The sequence below is a fragment of the Poecilia latipinna genome, unplaced genomic scaffold (genome assembly GCF_001443285.1).
Source record: "Poecilia latipinna isolate Pla-1442-1.1 unplaced genomic scaffold, P_latipinna-1.0 Scaffold1271, whole genome shotgun sequence".
Lineage (NCBI taxonomy): Eukaryota > Metazoa > Chordata > Actinopteri > Cyprinodontiformes > Poeciliidae > Poecilia > Poecilia latipinna.
Genome location: NW_015113887.1, coordinates 1 through 20,254, shown reverse-complemented (window position 1 = coordinate 20,254; position 20,254 = coordinate 1). Strand labels below are relative to the sequence as shown.

At 36.1% G+C, this 20,254-nt stretch overlaps 1 protein-coding gene across 2 annotated transcripts in view; it reads left to right on the top strand.

Annotated features, from left to right (window-relative positions):
• LOC106961155 (zinc finger protein 385D-like) overlaps positions 1 to 11,495 on the top strand; it is a 66,889-nt gene extending 55,394 nt beyond the window's left edge. For both annotated transcript variants that reach the window (XM_015054693.1, XM_015054692.1), the window contains exon 3: positions 11,235 to 11,495. In XM_015054693.1, coding sequence (XP_014910179.1) covers positions 11,235 to 11,480 — 246 coding nt within the window. In that variant the 3' untranslated portion in view covers positions 11,481 to 11,495. The remainder of the gene's footprint in view (positions 1 to 11,234) is intronic.
• Positions 11,496 to 20,254: the final 8,759 nt, after the last annotated feature.

The following is a 20,254-nucleotide window of genomic DNA, read 5'->3' as shown; positions in this document are numbered from 1 at the left end:
CGACAGACTGGCGACCTGTCCAGGGTGTAACCCGCCTCTCGCCCGGAACGTTAGCTGGAGAGGCACCAGCACCTCCCGATCCCATTAAGGGACAAGGGTATAAAGACAATGGATGGATGGATGGATGGATGGATACTGCAGCGTTAAGGATCACTTTCTTGCTTTAAATCAGTGTTTCTCAACCCCGGTTGTTACACCCCCAAGGTCTAGGGGTCCAGGGGCGGTAACATAAAATGTGTCCAGAGCGAAAGTGTAAAGTAAAAATGATTTATTACAAAATAAAGTTTCACAAAACAATACAATTTAAACCAATTAATGCAAAACAAAAAGGGATTAACAAACTCAAGAATGTCAGGTGCAAATTAAAGTTGCAAAATGTCCAAACAAGTCAGTTCAAAGTAAGCTCAAAATAAACCAAAAGGGGAAAACAGGAAACACACAAAGGGAATGTTAAGGGGAGCACCAAGCCTCCCAAACACAAACTTCTAACTTGTAGTCAACTAGAGCAAAGTCAAAATTGCTGAACTGGACAAGCAGGAACAAACAAAGACCAAGCCAGCTTAAAACCTGCCTAAAGCAGTTGCAACTACCAAACAAGAGGAGGCAGCTTCACAAAACCTCTTCCAACTAGCTGCCCCACTAGAGCAGGGGTGGCCAAGTCCAGTCCTCGAGAGCCACCATCCTGCAAGTTTCAGATGCATCCCTGCTTCAACACACCTGAATCAAATGACTGGCTCGTTATCAGGCTTCTGTAGAGCTGATCCCGGTCTGTTGGAGTAAGGATACTTCTAAAACTTGCAGGATGGTGGCTCTCGAGGACTGGACTTGGCCACCCCTGCACTAGAGGAATGGATTCAGGAGCCTTTTATAGGGTGCAGGTGGGCCTCATCAACGTCTGATTGGCTTGGCAATCCTCTGCTGGTCCAATGGTGTAGCTGCTTTCCTGCAGCCTTCAGGCAGCCAATCAGGAAGGTGTGCTCTCACAGCTGAACCTGCATAACAAAAAGGGAGCCTGCACAGCCTCAAGGGGCCAGGGGCCGTAACACCGGTCCTCACCGCCCCACTGCCTCCTAGATGTGCCTCCATTCCAGAACAGCTGATTCAAATGATTGCATGACCAAACGTCTGACTTTATCTTAAACACACCACTGCGATCAGAAGTGGCTAACTTTAAGTCTGATTGATTTAGCCACAACTTCTACCCTGAAGAGCGTTGTTGTTCCTGTGACATAATCTCTATACTGCATTCAGCTCATACTTATGTGCTGATTTCTCTCTGCTTTTCTAAATGTAATGGTTCAACATGAACTCCCCAACTACCTCATACCTAAAACTAACCAGCTCCACATTTTTGCAAACGCAGGAATGTTTAAGTAGAACCGAAGTCTCTGCAGCTATGAAGGTTTACATATGATTATACAAGGATTTTTCAAATGGTATGGGCTTTTCAAGTTGGAGAGCTGAAATCACAGACTGTGCTTTATGCATAAGCAGCTGATTTACACCTCCACAAGTATAAATCTTTAAGCTGTGCCATGCATACTTACATGCATAATGAAGAGGTTTGAATTGCACAGCAGTTAAACAGCATTTTGTGTTTGGTTTTGTAGATTGTAAAGCAAAATATGCTCCTGATTTAGTGGTTCAGTGTTATTAATTTACAGCAGCAGCATGAACTGGAGTAAATCTGTGCAGAGCTGAAAGGTAACATAACAGAATTATAGTTTTTAAAGACTAGATGAGTGAATCTTATTTAAAGGAATCCATAATTGTGATTCAACATCATGGGTTTATTGTCTTATTGTTGGGGAACTTTCTGCAATACTATGTAAAACTGTAACCTTTTCCTGTTTTATAGGACATTTATTCCAAAATAAAAATGTGAAGGCTTTAATATTTTCATTTTAGCCCTTTTGTTTTCCATAAATCACGCAGTTGTGCAGCTTTATCCAGAGAAATGACAAACAAAACCTTGTGCAAGAAGCAATAGACGGAGCTGGGTTTGTTTTTGACCCGTCTGTCAGGCGTCTGCGGTAAAAGTCAGCGCGTCTCAACCGCCATCTCAGCTCATCCCTGTCTTGTTCTGTCACATTATCTGTCAGCGTGGAGCGGGCAGCGGCGGCCGTGCTGAACTTTGAGATGGACGGGCCTTCTGCGGCCTGTCAGATAGCATCCAGCAAATGACCTGCTTATTCTCCAAGCGCTGTCGACACTCGGCCGCTGACAGAAACACATCAGAGGAAATCAAAGAGAAGCGGGCGAATGAAAGCAGACACTCACAGGCAGCGAGCTGGGGGAGAGGAGAGATGCATTTATTCACATTGATCAGATACCTTGAGTTTCGTTAGGCTTCCTCAGAAATCAAACTGGACAGCTTTCAGCTCTGCAATCACACAGGATAACACACAGCTTTCCTCTGCAGGACAAACAGTTCCATCAGCAAGGAGTTTAAATGTTGGACAAAACACGTTTCATGACATATTTTACACAAAATCATTCTTAGATAATGAGATTTTACACTTGCACGTGAAAATAGCTGCAAACAGATGCGCAATTATACAACTGTACATCTTTGAAAAGCATTAGTGCAGCCTCCTGCACAACCAATAAGAATGCAGCAAGTGGTTTCTGAATGGCAAGTCAACCAAAAAAAAACACATTCCAGCAGCCGATGTACAGTGAATACTGTGGCAAAACATGTTGACCAAACATGCTGGAGCTCTGCTTGGGTTGCTAGATAACAGGCTTGGGCTTGGTTGGGGTTGCTAGGAACGGGCTGAAATCAACCGCCTGCTGATTTGTGACGTTTATATTCCAAAGATTTTTGAAACAGTTCGTTTTCCAGACCCCAAAAAACTTTAACTTATTGCGAAAAAGCAAACGGCTTGTTTTTTTTTAAGCGTTGGACTGTTTTTAGAAGCAGCGGAGACTCAACTGGAAGTAAAAGAAACACGCAAAATGTGTATTTTTTTAATAGTTCCCCTTTAAAACCATTTAAAAACATTCAAAAGCCGTATACGTTCTTATTTATATCTTGAACCACATGTTTTAATAAGTAAGGTAAAAACTTCAGGAAACATCTTAATGCACTGCGGCTGCGCCAGTTTCTCAACAAATGGTTGCTAGGTAACCAAAGAATGAGTGAGTTGCTAGGTAACCAAAAAGTGAGAGTTAGTTGATTCCACCAACTTAGATGAGCCTTGAAAGGTTGAGGTGCCTATTGCAACACTGTTATTGATTTATTGTGTTTAAAAACGCCTTACATTGGTCATAAATGAGGACAAATGTAAAGTTTTGATCAAATGAAAGAACAAAATCTCACTGGACTTACTATTCGAGGCATTTTTCTCTCTTTCTGCAGGGCTCATGTTGGCATTTTGATGAGGTCGATTACTTTCTTCTTTTTTCCATCCACATCAGGGTTGGATGACTTTTTGTGAGCTGCAGTGTGTCGGAGGCTCTGAACTGCCTCTTTCTGATGATGTAAAGATGTTTACGTGAGTGAAGAACCCGTTCAAATGTTGCCTTTCCTCAGACAGCAGATTACCGAGTCCTCTTTCCCCCCTCTGATCGGCGGCGGTGGCTCTCCTGCTGCCGCCGCCTCAGGCCACAGGCTGTTTCAAGGCAGACAGCTCATCAGGATGACTGACAAGCCTTTGCGCTGCAGCTTGACCTGCTGGGGGAAAAATTGCATATTAGAGCTCTAGGAAGTGATTTGAAAGATGACACTGAATTTAAGGCATATAATGAGAACGTGCTCTGTGCACCGCTGCAGGCTTCCAGTGTGGGCATTCGCTTGGTGTGTGTGTGTGTGTGTTTTGGGCTGATGTGTGCAGAGTGGATATGCTCCCTCAGCGCTTCAGCGTCTGCCAGGCGAGGCTCAGTGGGTGGCTGATGAGTGTGGAACTTAGGGGAATAATCTTTCTCTATTTCAAAGAAATCAATAAAACAAAACAAGAAAAACAAGAATGCTTATAGATTTAGACACATGCTCAAAGAAACATTTGGATCCGTCATCTTAAATAAATAAAAAGAGAAAGTTTGAGATTAATTTCAGAATTTTTCTAGAAAAAAAAATAAAAATTCTGAGATCCAAAAGTAAAAAATTTGTGAGAAACAAACTGAAATTTTGAGATTAATTTTAGAAATTTTCTAGAAATAACTGAGTTTCAAAACTTTCTGAGATTAGTCTCCAAATTTAGATTTTTTTTCCCTCAAATGTTAAACTTTTCAAACTCAAAGATTTCCAAGTTTTTCTCAAAAAAAATTCTGAGATTAAAATCAAAATTTCAGATTTTTTTTTGTTGCAAATTTTCAAATTTTGCAGTTTAGAAATTTCCATATAAATTGTTTTTATTTGAAGGCGGAATGGGCCAAAAATCACGCAAACTATTGTAAGAAGCTTGTGGAGGGAAACCCAAAACGTTTGACCCGTTATGAGTCCGTGATACTGACCAAATGTTATGCAAACCTACAAAAGTAAAACGTTTAAATGTTTTTATTTTTCTTGTTTTCTGGCATTTAATTTTGGTAATTTTAACTAAACCAAAACAAGAAAAGTTTGGTCTGATTTAACTTCAAACATTGAGAAAAAAAATTAAACTGTATTTAGATATATTAATTGTGCCCTTTTTAAATGTATGTATGCTTGTACATTGCTTTTTTATTGGATTTACTGTTCCACAAGTCACTCCACAGGTCGACATGCGTTTTATTATTCTTTTTTTGTGTGTTTTAAAAAATTAATTTCTCCTCTCAACTTGCGTCCTCCTCTTTCTGTAAACAATTCTTGAATATTTTTGGGTCGTAGATTATGTTTTCTGTGCTGATCTGAATTTCTTCAAATCTCCAATGCGCATGATTTTTATGAAAAGTGGGTTTGTGTGTTCTTTGTATCGTACTTTATCCTTTTTGCTGAAGTGTGATCATTGGCTTCAGAGTACTTTTGTGACCCCAGACAGAGAGAAAAACAATGCAGCAGTTTTGGATGCAACATGTTGCTGATTCCTCTGAGAATTGCAGCTGTTTCCTGTAGACTCCTTGTTTCAAAACCTATGGAACGATGTGCATATGTGAATGCAGCTTCTTAGCTACTAATAAAGCAGCAGAGCTGGAAAAAAAATTACAGCTTTATTGGAAATTATTGATGATTCTCCACAGATAGGCAATAAAAAAAATCTTATGTGTTTTTTCTGGATTTCGCCTTTACGTGCGGTCTCATCAATCTGGAGTTATTTCACAGCCTCTGCTCTGGGAAGGAAGGAGGAATAACATATTTCTATCCCAGTGCATGCATGTTTCTAGTAAGAGGTCACTGATCTCTGGTCGCCCAGATGTTTTCAGCTCGGGTTAGCTCAGGTTTCCAACGAGCTGCAGAGGGAAAAAAAACGTTTTCACGGCCAGCAATGCCGGCCAACATCGTGTGTCATCGTCTTCTTCCTTTGGTGAGATTCACGCCACATAGGAGGCCTGTTGCACAACAAGGTTTTTTGTTTGTTTTTTCTTTGCGCTTCAGCAGCAAAGTGTGTCAGAGCAAATCAGAGCCTCTTGCTGTGCTAATAAGATGCAGAGGTTTCAGTGTTTTCATGTGCAGCTCAGTTCATCCCCAGGTGAAAGGTTGGGAGTGGCTCACTTTAACTTTTGAAAGACAAATTCGGATTTTAAGCTGCTTTTTCTCACTAAAACTCACTAAAATATTTAGTAGTTTGAATTTGGAGTTAGTAGATTATGCTAATCTATGCTAATTTGTCCTGACTGTAATCTTTTCCACTGGTTTTCTGAAGTCCTTAAAGGCTTTCTTTGGGCTTTTAGACTCTTTGGACTTTCTGCTTTTCTGTTCATTTTTGTCCACTAGCTAATTCTTTATAGAAGATGTAATTTAATATTGACAAAAAGTATCTGTTGGCAGATTATTTCACTTACAAAGTGACATTTTTCCCATGTTATAACTTATACATAAGTTAAATAATCTGCCAGTGAAACTAGAACTTTTTCGACAATATTAACGAATTATTTACTTGAAACAAGCCCCTATATCTCGCTGAAAAGTTACTTGTAAGTAAGTTTTGTCTTATTTCAAGTGTATTAAGATATTTGCACTGGAGAACAGATTTTTAAATCAGTTTGTGTTATTTAACACTGTGCAGTGTGAAAGTGAACTGCAGCAGCTGAAAATGTAACAGATTTTGGACTCTGATTGAACCGAATCTACTGGACTATCTGGTGTGGAAACAGCCTAAAAGTTGCAGGATTTCGGAAACTTGAAACAGACACTTACAAAAGTTATTTTCTTAATAAATCCAGTGGTGCTTTTAGCTTCATGTTTGTTTAAAATAGCAGATCAATCTTCCTAAATCTGCCAGCTTTTGGTGTGGAAGTCTTTATTTAATTCCCCATTGGATCAGTGAAGTATTATTGAATTTGAAAGAAATAGAATTTCATTTTCCCCTCACACATGTCAGAAAGTTTTTCTGTGTCGAAGCCCTCAGTTTGACCTCAGTTTGACCTCCAGATAACTCACTTTCCTTAATTACAAAATGAACTGAGGAAATGGGTACCTGAAAATGCTTTGCTATCTTCTTATTGCTTTCTCTCTGCTTTATTGGCATCAATTATGTTCCATTTCTGAGGGGCGGGAAGCTTCTGCTAATTGCTGGGCCCAGATATGGAGGCGCAGGAGACTGTTTAAAACTTATCCATTTTGCTGCATCGCCATTTTTCTCTGATTGTCATTGACAAGGTGTAATTTGTATGTGTTAATGGTTACAATCGCTCCACAAAATCGTCTTTGTGCATCTGCTGACTTGGGAGAGTTGAGCAGCATTATCTACTGTAGAGATGTAATTAGATTAAATCTCTTGCTTATGTTTGCTACAGAGGATTATGAGTGTATTAAGAGAACTTTGTGTGGCTTCCAGAGGCATTGTCAGGAATTCAATTAAACTTTTTAATTATTGTTTTATTGTAGCGAGATTTGAATTACAAAGCCAGGAATATTTATTATAGCAGAAAGGTAGAGTTTGGGTTTAGTCACAATATTAAACAAGAAAAAAAGCGTGAGATTTATAAATAAAGTCATAAAAAAGATGTACTCACAACAGATTATTATTTAAAATAAGAGCAAGTGCTTGTATTTTGAAAGAAATCATCTTTTTATTAGCTTATTTTGTCAAAGTTATTTCTTTTTTAGGTTGGAAAACATTATAAATGAAAAAAAAACTTGCTTTTCTGGGCGTTTGTACTCAGTCAACCACTGTTTCCGTGACATTTCATCTAATCATTTAAAATTATAACGTTCTCTGCTCCAGTCTTCTTCTTCCAGCAAATTTTTATTCAGATGTTTTTTTCTTTTCATCCTCTCCTTTAGAAATGCCACAGCTAATGTTTTGAATAAATTGGAGCCACTCTGTATCTTCCAGTCAGTTTCTAATCCGAAGCTGCAGAGTAAAATAACGAAGAACTGGATCTGTCATGTTTCCTTTAATGTCGCTCGATAGTTTCTGCTAATTTTCTACATATACTGCAAAAGCACAAAATATTACCAAGTATTTATGTCTAGTTTCTAGTGTACATACCTTCAAATAAGATAAAACTAACTTTTCAGCAAAATATAGAAGTATGTTTTATGTAAATAATTAATTAATATTGATGGAAAATACTAGTTCTACTGGCAGATTATTTCATTAACATAGGATGTCATGTTATAAGTGAAATAATCTGCCGGTGGAACTAGTATTTTTCATCAATATTAATTATTTAATTAAAACAAACTTCTATATTTTGCTGCAAAGTTACTTATAAATTAGTTTTCTGTAATTTCAAGTGTAATAAGATATTTGCAGTGGAAACTGGACCAAAATAGTTTCCATTCTGGGGGATTTAGGCAGAGAAAAGACATTATTAACTACGACCAGACAAAAGAAAAGTTGGTGGAATCAACTCACTCTCTCACTCTGTGGTTACCTAGCAACTCACTCACTCTGTGGTTACCTAGCAACTCACTCACTCTGTGGTTACCTAGCAACAACTTGCTGAGTAACGGCAGCAGTTAAAGGTGATTCATAACTAGTTCATAAGCAGTTATGAATCACCTTTAATCAACTGTTTAGAAAAACAATGGCGTGGAGTTAAAACTGGATAAAAAAGGAAAGGTCAAGCAGTATTTTAGATATTTAAAACTAAAAATGAATCAATAATTATTGATATTGACTGATATAAAACACTTATTGTGTCGTTTTTCAGCCCTGACATTAACTTGTGATATTGAACAGCCTTTAAAAACTGAGGTTTTTAACAGATTGTTTTATTTTTGCTCCTTCACCGGAGCCATCCAGAGTCTGATATAGGCTGACCTCTGGTTGCTCTCAGTCAGATGACCTCAGCCAGGCGTCAGCTGACCCCAAAGCTGACCCCAAAGCCTCCCACCCAGCTGCTCCTTACAGACACCGGCGTTCAGCCTCTGTTCCAGGTTCACGCTTCCAGCTGCATCTGATTACTTTCTGTTTGGTGAAATGTCTCTTTGCCTGTTTTTATTAGTTGCTCATTGCTGCTCACAATTAAAACTTCAAAGACATTTCTTGAGGATAAACATAGGAAAAAGTACCGGTGTACCATAATGGTAACACTTTATTTGACTGACGTAACACCTGTCATAGACGTGTCATAGACGTGAACGACTCTGTGAATCCTTATGACGGTTGTTATGAGGTGTCATTCGGTCAAAAATGACATTTTTAATGCAATGTTGATGCTTTAAAAGTGTCATTATTTACCAAATAATGCAAAGTTCACACTTTTAATGCAGCTTTTAATCTAACATTGCACTAAAAATATTATTAACTGAATGATGCTTCAGTCATAAACATTCATGAAGACTAGTCACATTTACTAACTTTTAGTTGAAAACTGAATTATTGTTTACTTCTTTTAGTATTTTTACTATGTTGTAGTTTTTACTTTTCCTTTAGTATTTTAATCCTTAAAACATCCAAAATTTCCAAAATATAAAACAACTTTATATTTTGGCCCATCTGATGAAGTAATGCTTAGATATTAAATGTTTTGATCAGTTACTCAATACCTGAGTATACTTTTTTTTAAGCAAATTCCTTTTTACTCTTACTTGAGTAATTCTTTAGATGTACTTTCAGAGTCACATAAAGACAATTACAAAGTCGGCCTTCTATCACCTGAAGAACATTTCCAGGGTTGAAGGACTAATGTCTCAGCAAGTAGGTAAATGTAATTGAGTAACTGTAACTAGTTCCTACCAGCTCTGTACAGACCCCTCCAAATAAGAACCTTCTGGTTCTTTTTGGGTTGCAGTTCAGGTTAACCTCTGAGATGTTTCTTCAAACTAGCTAACATCATTACACTCTGCTGAACAATTGTCAAGATTGATTAATCTTCCCACGCTGTGCCAACACGTCTCCACTTTCTCCCGCCATGAGGCCACTGTGAGAGTTTCCCCAGTCAGACGGACCTGTTGGTTCTTTTCGGAAAGCGAAAAGAAAACAGACAATTTAGAGTTTCACAGACGCAGGAAGCTCAAAATGCATGTAATTTCTGTGCTGCAGCGGCTCTTTTGTGTGTCGCATGTTCTGCCAACGGACATTTTTCTTCTTCCTTTGTCAGTGAACAATGAGTCCATCCAGCTTATTATCTGCGCAGCAACAGCTTGGTATCACTTCTGCTTCATATCATGGAGCTGCACTTCAAAATAAAACATCTGCCGAGTGTTTGTGCTCTGCTTTGCTAGATTAATGAGCAGAGAGTGGAAAAGTGAGATATGAGGTTAGGCTGGACCCGAGGTGCGACACGCCGCCTGCTAGTTGCCGCGCCGCCAGCAGCGGCGAGAAGATAAATGAGCAAAGTTTGTTTTTGTCAAGGAGCTTTCTTCCCTCAAGCTGAGTTATTCTGGACGTACAACTCTTAATGCGTGTTTATCACTGAATAATGCTGGGTAAACGGTTTCATTATGTGGGATGACCTTTGTTTATCCGGCTTTGTCACAAGTCAGAGTCCTTTACAAAACATTATGACTCTTGTTTTCTACAGAAAAACGTTACTGTGTGGAGTGGAGAGAGTGACTGTGAGTGGTTGGGAAGAGGATTAGGGCCACTGAAAGAAGAAAAACAATTCAGAGTTTAATCCCAAAAATTCAGGTGTTTCTCATAATTTTATTGTAGAATTGATTTTTTTCCCCTCTGAATTAGGAATTTTTCTCAGAATTCTGATTTTAATCCCTGAACTATGATACTTTTTCTCAGAACTGACATTTTTCTCAGGATTCTGACTTTAATCTCCAAATTATGACTTCAATTTCCAAATGCTTAATTTTTATTTTCAGAATTCTGACTTTAAAACCAGAATTATGATTTCACAGTTATGACTTTTTCAAGATTCTGAGTTTCATCCCAGAATTGTGAGTTTTTCCCCCCAGAATTATGGCATTTTTCTTAGAATTCAGACTTTTAATCCCAGAAATCTGACATTTTCTTCTCTCAAAATTCTGACTTTAATCTCTGAATTCTAATTTTAATCCCACAATTCTAACTCCTCCCCCCACCTCCTCCAACAATTGTGACTTTAATCTCAGAATTGTGGCCTTTCTTTCTTGAAATTCTTACTTCAATCTCAGAATACTCAAAATTCTGATTTTAATCTCAGAAGATTAAGATCAGAATTCTGGAGAAAAGCCAGAACTTTGTCTCTGGTTTTCATACATCTATACCACTGTTGCGTTGCTTTCATAGTGTTGACAGGTTTTTTCCATCAACCTCATTAAATCAGAGCAGAAACTCTTCTCGAAAGACTTTAACTATGCAGCAAACCTCTATCTAAGAGGAAACAATACGTTAAAAATTTTAATAATGTCAGGATATTAATAGCCAAAACATTTTTCCCTTTCTACCTAGACTATTGTAGTGAAAAACACAGTTAGAGGCAATAAGGGAGAATCATTTGAATGATCCCCTTGAGGACTTTGCCAGCAGCCATTACCCTACGGTCAGTAAAAACTCTCCGTGTGGCTGAAAGAAGCACTTAGTCCTGTGAAAAAGCCTGAATTCACCCACCGAGGTGAAAGATTGACACACAGCTTTCCAGATCGCTCCAGGCAACCTGTTTTCTCTTCACAGCCCATCGAGCGTCTGCGTAGTCAGGTGGATTTACAAGTCAGCTTTAGCACCGTTTTAATTAGCCTGCGCGTCTGTCTGTCTGTGTCCGTCCTCCAGATGGACCCGGTGCAGAAAGCCGTCCTCCATCACACCCTGGGCATCCCTCCCACAGCCAAGAGGAAGCATGTGTCCTGCAGCGTCTGCCAGCTGAGGTTCAACTCACAGGTGAGCCACTCGAATATAAATTCTCCGCAGAATCAGACTCCACAAAGGCTTAATTTGCTGGGCTGTTCGGCCCGAATCGCAGCTGCATTGAGATGCAGATCAAGTGTTCAGTCCTCTGTAGGCGATGATGCTGACTGAGCAGCAAGACAAAAAAACCTGACAGGTAGGCACTTTGTGAAGTTTATGAAATGCAACCGGGAGCACTTTCATGTTTTTTTATGAAGTAGTAGATTACTCTGCTGCTGAAATTACATGAGGAACAGAAGTGAATAAAGAATGTTTTATTTTTTTACATGACTTCAAAGAAATAAAACTTTTCTGCAGACACCAGCCGTCACAAATTAATCCTCACTGGATGGCTTGTGTTGACGTGTAATTTTGTACGTGTTTGTACTTCAGTTTGGTTCTACAAGACCAATGAAAAAACAAAAAAAACATTCAGTCGGTGTTTAGCAAGGGTTAGGGTTAAATTGACCCTTAGGGTCAATTTTTTTTTCTCTTGTGTCTGGAAAATGAGCCGTTTGAAAAAACCTCCTGAATGTAGCGTCACAAATTAGCAGCCACTAACTTTCACCTGGCAACCCCAGCTAAGCCCAGGCTGTTACCTAGCAACCCAAGTGGAACTCTGCCCGTCACCTAGCAACCTAAACTGAACTCCCGCTATAATCTGCTTTTGGAGCTATTCTTTTTCATTAATATTAAGACATTATTGACTCAAAACTGGCTTCTATGTCTTCCTGAAAAGTAACTTGTAAGTTACTTTTGTCTTATTTCAAGTGTAACTAGAAACTAGACAAAAAATACTTAAGATTTTGTGTTTAACAGAACTAAATGTTTTTTCCACAACTCTTCTCTCCAAAACTGAAACTACACTGCAAAAACACGGTCCAGTTTATAGTGCAAATATCTGAAATGAGGCAAAACTAACAAGCTCATTTTGAGCAAAATGCATCATCAAGTCAGTAATTGCTTAGTACTGATGTTGATGCACCTACTAGTTATAAGTCAAACAATCAAGACATTTTCCCAAAATGTTTTGTTAAACTGGCAGATTATTTCCCTTATAACAAATACTTTTTCATACATAATCAGGAATTATTGATTTAAGAGAAGTTCCCATATTGTGCTGAACAGCTGCTTTTTTTTAAGTGTATTTTAAGATATTCATGCTAGAAACTAGATACAAATATTTTGTACTTTTATTAATTATGAGTATTCAAAACTTTTTCCTCTTTAAACATAAAAGTGGGAATTTTTGAAGGCTTAATTTAACATTATTAATGAAAAACACAGCTTAGGTGGAAGTTGAAGGACTTCTTCTTTCTGTTTGTTGCCATTACTTCATGTTTTCCCAGAACATCATGCGTATCACAGCAGGTAGACTTTATTAGCACATTTCCATATTCAGTGTCTTCTACATGCTCGAGTATTTTAATCAAACGCTCGGCGTTCGCATTAACTCGCTAAATCTAACCAACGTTCGAGCGCCTAACCAAGCAGATGGGTTTCGATTTTCTCCTGCACCTAATTTCCATACCACTTTGGAAGTAATCAAAAAAGATTTAAAAAGAAAATCAGTGGTGGTGCATATTGTTAAATCAGAAGCATCCCTAACTGGCAGTGTCACGGCACCTTTCATTAAGCAATAATCAATCCATTTTCAACGCTGAATGGGCAGGTGATTACTCAGGATGGGATTATTATGTTATACAGAGGAAATCATATCTAAGGACTTACTGACTGTTCATCAGCTGCTCATTTTTGGCCTTCGTTAAAGAAAAAGGCTGCGTGTTCAGCGTATTTACGTGACGAGTGGACGCCCTCTGATACTTGCTGGTAATTTTTTTAAAAACTTATTCACTGCCAGATGGATTAGATAATTAAATTTGCCAGAGACACGAATTTGACATAGTGTGCTAAATAAAATTTTATGTTCCTGTTCATGAGCGCTCGTGTAAAAAGCAAAAGCTTGAAAGAGATTTTTTTTTAAAAGACAAGAAAAAAACAAACAGCTTTTTTCAGTTTCAGTCTTTTTTTAACAACTGGAAAACAAACTTAATAGTATCAGTTTACAGATTTTAATAAAACTTGGTTGTTTTTAGTTTTAACTTCTGAACAGCTGGAGTGGATTTTCATACCTTTAGTTTTTGGGTTTTACTCATTGAGTTATTATTATTATTATTATTATTATTATTATTATTATTATTATTATTTATTATTATTATTTCAGTCATCTTTGTTTCACAGTTTTTTCCTGGCTTTCACTTGATTGGTATAATTATTTCTGTTTGCTTCATTATTATTTTTAGATTATAAAGACATCTGAGAGTTTAATGAACATCAAATCTATAAAAAGACTAAACTATAAAAACACTAAGAAATGTTAATCCTCCACTCCAACTGCAAACATGTAACCTTTGCCATTAAGCCTTAATAGTCAGCATCACTCTGTAATTAAACAACCACCAAATTATGTGTATTAGTGGAAGTGAACTCCTTTATATTTGATGTATTAGTTATATTTGCTCCTCCTTTCTTTTTTGTTTAGTTATCAAAATAGACAAAAGGTGCTAAATTTGCTGAGAAAAATATAACTAAATTCTAAATTTGCTGTAAATAAATCAAATTCTTGCTTTTAAGCATGACTGAAGTTGCATTTTTTATTGTTTCACTGCATTAAAAGCCTCAAATAAATTAAATTTATACCAATGAGTGTATTTAAGGTCATTAAAGCTAACTCACCTAACTCATTAGTACTAACTCACCAGAATAACAGCTAGTTTAGTTAGTTTTTATTTTTTACTGATGCCAACTGTGTGTTTTGACTGTCCCACTAAAGGCTTCACACACAGCATGTGGCCTGACAGAACAGAGTCTTAACTAAATGTGTTGGTAATGATGATGAAGACGTTAATGCAGAGTTAAGTTTAAATGAAGCCATCAGAGGGACTGTTTTCCCACTCCTGTTCTCACCTTGTGGCAAAGAGAAGGCCAAACATTTTTATGTGATGTTTTCCTAATATTAGTGTCTGTTTCTAACCTAATGGTTAATAAAAAAACAGGATCCAAATTATTTTATTTTATCACATTGCAGCTTCAACATATCATATTTTTACTTTTATTTATTTTGCTTTCTACAGCTAAAAAAAGAATACTTCATTTTTTACAGTTTGACATTTTTATACAGTATAAAGACATTTTAATGCCTGGCTAACAGTATATTACAGTATTTCTTTAGTAAAAGACGAAGCTGTGAAAACGAACGAAGTAATTAGCTTCATCTACTTATTTATTATATTATATTTATTTTTAACTTTTTACTTTTACTTGAGTAATTTTATGATGAAGTATTTCTACTCTTACTTGTGTAAAATTTCTGGATTTTCTATCCACTGACTGAAAAACAAACATGTTTTAACCAAAAACTCACCAGACAGACACACACCTGCTGTAAAGTTTCATAGGTTTTTTATTGAAATAAATTGATTGGGAATAAATGTTATTTGCCTGATTTTGTAATTTTTTTTGTTACTTATACGAGTTATTGTCATTTTGGTTGTTAAAATACCAAAATTTCCTCTTAACTTTATATTTTGGCCCATCTTATGGTGTAATTTTTAAATATTAAATGATTGATCAGTTTACTCAGTACTTGGATAGACTTTTTACCAGATAACATCAGTTTAGAAAGTTTTGGCACCAATTCAGAAATAACCTAATTATTTTTTGAAAGTTTCATTTGCCAGATCCAGAGTTTTTGTTCTTATTTAGGAAAAAAAAGAGCAAAAATATATAAGGTAGGCAAATTGTTTTTTATTTTTTATTTCATTACATCACTGTATTATTAGTGTGGTGCAAAAAACCATCAATATGCCTGGTTTCCATGAAAGATTTATCTTACATAAACACAAATCTTGCTCTTGAGCATTAGTGCATTTCTGATACAACCCTACAGCAACATGCAGGAATAATTAGATTTATCCAAATATATAAATAACGCTCAGCAGGGAGCATGTTCTGGCTGCTTGCTTGGACCAGAAGAAACCTGTATTTTAGGAATGCGTTTATTTTTGTTTCACGAATCATTCTCGATGTTTCTGAGTCTCTCAGCGTCTCAAACTTGCAGCCTCTAAAGCGCCATGTTTATGTCTCATAGTTATAACTTCCTGAAACGGCTACCTGTGTTTATGTGTTGTGAGTTGGAGTCATTTTGTGGGGTTTTATCTCATCCACAGGTGTGTGCATTGCAGCAGCAGTAAACTGGGAACAATCCAAATGACCTCCATATCTCATTAATGCAAGAAAAAAGAGCCACTATAGATTTCTCTTGCACCCTTAAAGAAATCTATTTCCATAATTTAGAAGCTCTGGACTCCATAGACTCCAGGAGAGTGTTTATATGCCCGGTGAATCTGGGTCATAAAGATTTATGACCGGCTAAGAATAGTGGATAAACTCAGAATTACAAATAAGGGAGGAGGATGACTCCATAAAAAGATAAATAAATAAGCAAAACCACAAAAAAAAAACGCTTTGGGGAACTCAACAGATAAAACATGAGTATAACTCCTTAAGCAGGTTTCCCTGTCCTAACATAAGCACTGAAATAATATTTAATTTAATTGGACAGATTAATTAACATCTTCTTTGGGAACAGGAGATTTTTGCATTTTATTTTTGCTCTTTAATGAATTACATCATCTTAGTTTATGGAGTATGACATGTTATGGCTTGATTTTCTTCTCATTGCTTTATGTTTCAATCGCTAAGGTTTGGAACAAATCATGTTGGGAAAAGGCTTTTGGGGTTTCTCTCTGTGGTTTTGGGATTTTAGTGGATTTTTATTGTTTTGGAACAATAATAGTTTTTAGCTTTGTTCTAAAACAAATTCCACTTTAATAGAGAAGTCATGGTGGCTTGAAATAAAAACCTTAAAACTAGAATTTGATTGTAGTTTATTGGGGATATTATGGTACAAACGTTGAAATAAAACATGATTTTCTACGTTTTTCATAATAAAAATCTGAAAAATGTGGCCCTCCTTCACTCATTTACCATTAAATAAAAACCTGTAAAATTAATTGGCTTCAGAATTAACTTAATAGAGTCGGTTTGTGCACATTAACATGTCAGTTTTGATTAATTAACTAAATAGATTTGAACATGGAGAAAATTTTTTATTTTTTTAAAGGTTAAATTTTTGACTCCACGTTTTGTTTCTGGTACGACCAAAAATCAGACGCACACACAGGGTTAATTAAAAAAAAAAAAGGCTATTGTGCTAAAAGGAGTTATCCTTTTACTTAAACTATTCAAGCATAAAATACCATCACTTTGCATCAGTCTCATCGTTGAATGACCTAAATGGCAAATTAAAAACAAATATATTTGTCGTTTAGTTCATATAAACAATGGAAGATTAGAAAATAAAATAAAAAATATGAGAATAAATATGTGCAAAAATTAAGTCAAAATAATACAAGAATAATGTTGTAGTGTTACAAAAATAAGGTCATATTCTGACTTTATTCTGGTAAAATTACAGATTTATCTTCATAATATGACATTATTTTCATGTTATTGCTACTTTATTTTCATATTATTTTGACTTTTTTCTTGTACGAGTTTCTTCTTGTAGTGTTATGACTTTATTCTAATAATTTAATTCTTTTTAATTTGTATTTTTTACTCATATGGCTCCAATATTCTGTCCTACATGTCTATTTATTCAGTATATTATCAGCAAAAAAGTGTTTTTGAATTGAAAACGCTGCTTATTTTCTCTATGATGGCTTTTGATTAAAATGTGATTAATTTCACTTAATTAATTACAGACCCAGCAATTAACTTGATTAAAAATTGTAATCGTGTCCCTCCACTACTCCATATAAAAACAGCTTTTCTTTGCAGACCTCAGCAGGAGACAGGAGAGTTTTAAAACAAGGCTTATAATAAAAATCACACCAAGTGTTGAGCATCTCACAGATTACTATTTTAATCACCTGAAAATGGAAATATCAGGTGATTTTAGCAAACTAAAATCAGCCAAAATGTTTGACTGATTTGTTGTGAAACCTACAAATGAAGTGGCAAAAAGAAAGCTGCTGTTGAAAGAGAGTCATAAATTATGCTTGCATGTTGACACAATGAGAACAAAAGTGAAGCAAAATGCAGAACAATCCTAAAAATAAAAAAAACTGTTTGAGGCTGAAAAAGATCCAAGACCTGCAGCAGGATGATAACCCGAAACATTTAAACTCCCACAGAAATCCAAAGCTGCACTGCAAAAATACAAAACCATGACAAGGATTTTCTGTCTGCCGTTTAGTCCAAACATCTCATAACACTTAAAATAAAACAAAACTAAGTTACAAGTAACTTTTCAGCAACGTAAATAATTCCTTAATATTGATTTTTTTAAAGTACTTATTCCACTGGCAGATATTTTCCCCATGTTATAGGTGAAATAATCTGCAACTCATCAATATTAATGAATCGTTTATTTAGAACAATCTATTATATTTTGCTTAAAAGTTCCTTCTAAGTTAGTTTTGCCTTATTTCAAGACAAAAATACTAGGTTAGATATTTTGTTTTTGCAATGAATGACAATGAGTCATAAAACTAAAAATGGGAAGAAAATGTTGCCATAAATGCGAAAGTGAATGATTCTGAGGTCAAACTGAACATTAATCACTGAAAAAACAAGTATTTTGACCTACTTTTTATTGCAATTATAGTACACTTGAAATATGACGACACTAACTTACAAGCAACTTTTCAGCAAGACATGGGAGAATTTTAAGTAAATATTTCCTCAATATTGATTTTTAAAAAATTTCCAGTGGAAAAACATTGTTTACTCCCATGAAAATACACTGTAAAAACACAAATGTTACCAAGAACTTTTAGCTTCTAGCTTCTGATTCAAATACCTATATTTGAAATAAGACAGAACAAACTTACAATGAACTTTTCAACAAGATAAAGAAGTTTACTTCTTTAATATTAATTAAAAAGTACTGGTTCTTCTGGCAAGTTATTTCACTTATAACAAGACATAAGTGAGATAGTCTACCAATGGAACTAGTGCTTTTTAATTAATATTAATAAGCTCCTGTATCTTGCTGAAAAGTTACAGGTAAGTTGGTTTTATTTTATTTTAAGTTCACTAAGATATTTGCACTAGAAACTAGACCAAAACAAAAACCTAATAAACTAAAACTAGATGAATCCTTCCTTTCAAACAGCCTGAAACATTTCTGTGATAATGGCTCCGGATCTAAACTTAACCTCTTCAGGAATTAGAGCATCACTGGTTTCTTTTCTCTCTCCATGCCTTGTCTTCTTCAAAGAGCATCTGGAAGGAAAACAAATCATTTCACTCCTGGATTTAATAAAACGCGCGCCAGACGTGGAATCCGGGCGTTCCATTTCACTGCGCTGATAAAACATGAAATATCGCTAAGGCTGCATTAAAAAGCCATCCATATTACAGCAGACTCATGACAAACTGTTAGCTGGGTCTTTGGTACCTGCAGGGTGATGAATGTGGGGTCAAATTAATAGTTACATGCCAGGACAAGACATGCAGCTAGTTTGAAAAAGTGATGCTGCTTAGAGGAAATCATCCCAAAAAAAAAATCACTGAAAAGATTTGTGGCCGGAAGAGAAACAATGAAAGCTTACAATCATTTTTAGAAAAATTAAGCATCTAAAGCGGTGTTTGTAAAATGTTCAGGCTGAAGATCATTTAATCCAATTAACAAGCACTCACAGACCACCTAATTTAAAATTTCCCTGCAATAACACATCTTAAAAAATATACAACCATAAATGAGAATATCAGTTTTCTTGGCCACGATAAAATCATACAAATCGAGGACGTTTTGAGTTATTTACTGATTCTTAAAGCTTTCCAGTAATGTCTAACACGTGGAAATCAAAAAATAAGTTGTTCTTTTACAAAGTGTTGTGTGAATTAATAACATTTTGGGGCTATTTGTAATTTAGAAGCATAATGAAAGAGAAACAGACTGGAGTTGCTTTGGCAGAAACAGAAATCATTTTCTGCTCTAGTAAATAAAAGAACAATTCTCCCATTCCTTTGTATTTATCTATTTATTTAATTCAACTTAATATTTTTTCATTAAATAAAAATAAATGATAAAATAAATGATAAAAGTAACAATAGCTGATGACGTGCGAGCAGAGCATTATAAGCAGGCGACGTGGTAAGAAACAAAGAACAGTTCTCACCAACTGAGACTCGTTCACAGCTAATGAACGACACGAATCCTCCCTTAAGGTTTGACTTTGCTTCCTCCGATCATGTCAGTAATCCTGGCGTTGTTTTCTTTCCGCTGGAATGTTCTGATTTTCTTCTAAAAGCCATTTATCCATCATTATCCTTAAACACAATTCGTTGCTAAGCTAGCTGTAGCGTCTCACTTTGTGCTGACGTCACGGTAAATAAACGGTCGTTTACATGCAGTACCTGACAGACCACCAGGGGGAGCCCGTGGATCTAAAGACTGAAAGCAAAACAGGAGAGGCTGGCCTTTGTTTAGCCGTGGACCATAAATAATAATCCATGCTGGTGTTTTCCGGGTTCATGAAACTGGCTGATTTATTTAGTCCAAGAGGCAGTTTCATCCCTCCTTCATGGCTTCCTTCCTGCCACAGGCAAAGTATGCTGGGAAATCCTCAGCGGTAAACAAAGACAGCTCAGATTCTGCGTCTCCTGTCTGTGTTTCTGGATGAATTTGTTGTTTTGAAGGTGAATGTTAGTAAATCTACGTGTTCAGACTGTAAAATCAAAAAATGCTTCATCCACAATATTTGTAGCTATATAATAAAATTGTCGCAATTCTGTTGTCAATTGAGAAAAGAAAGGCGGAAATTTTAAGGAAG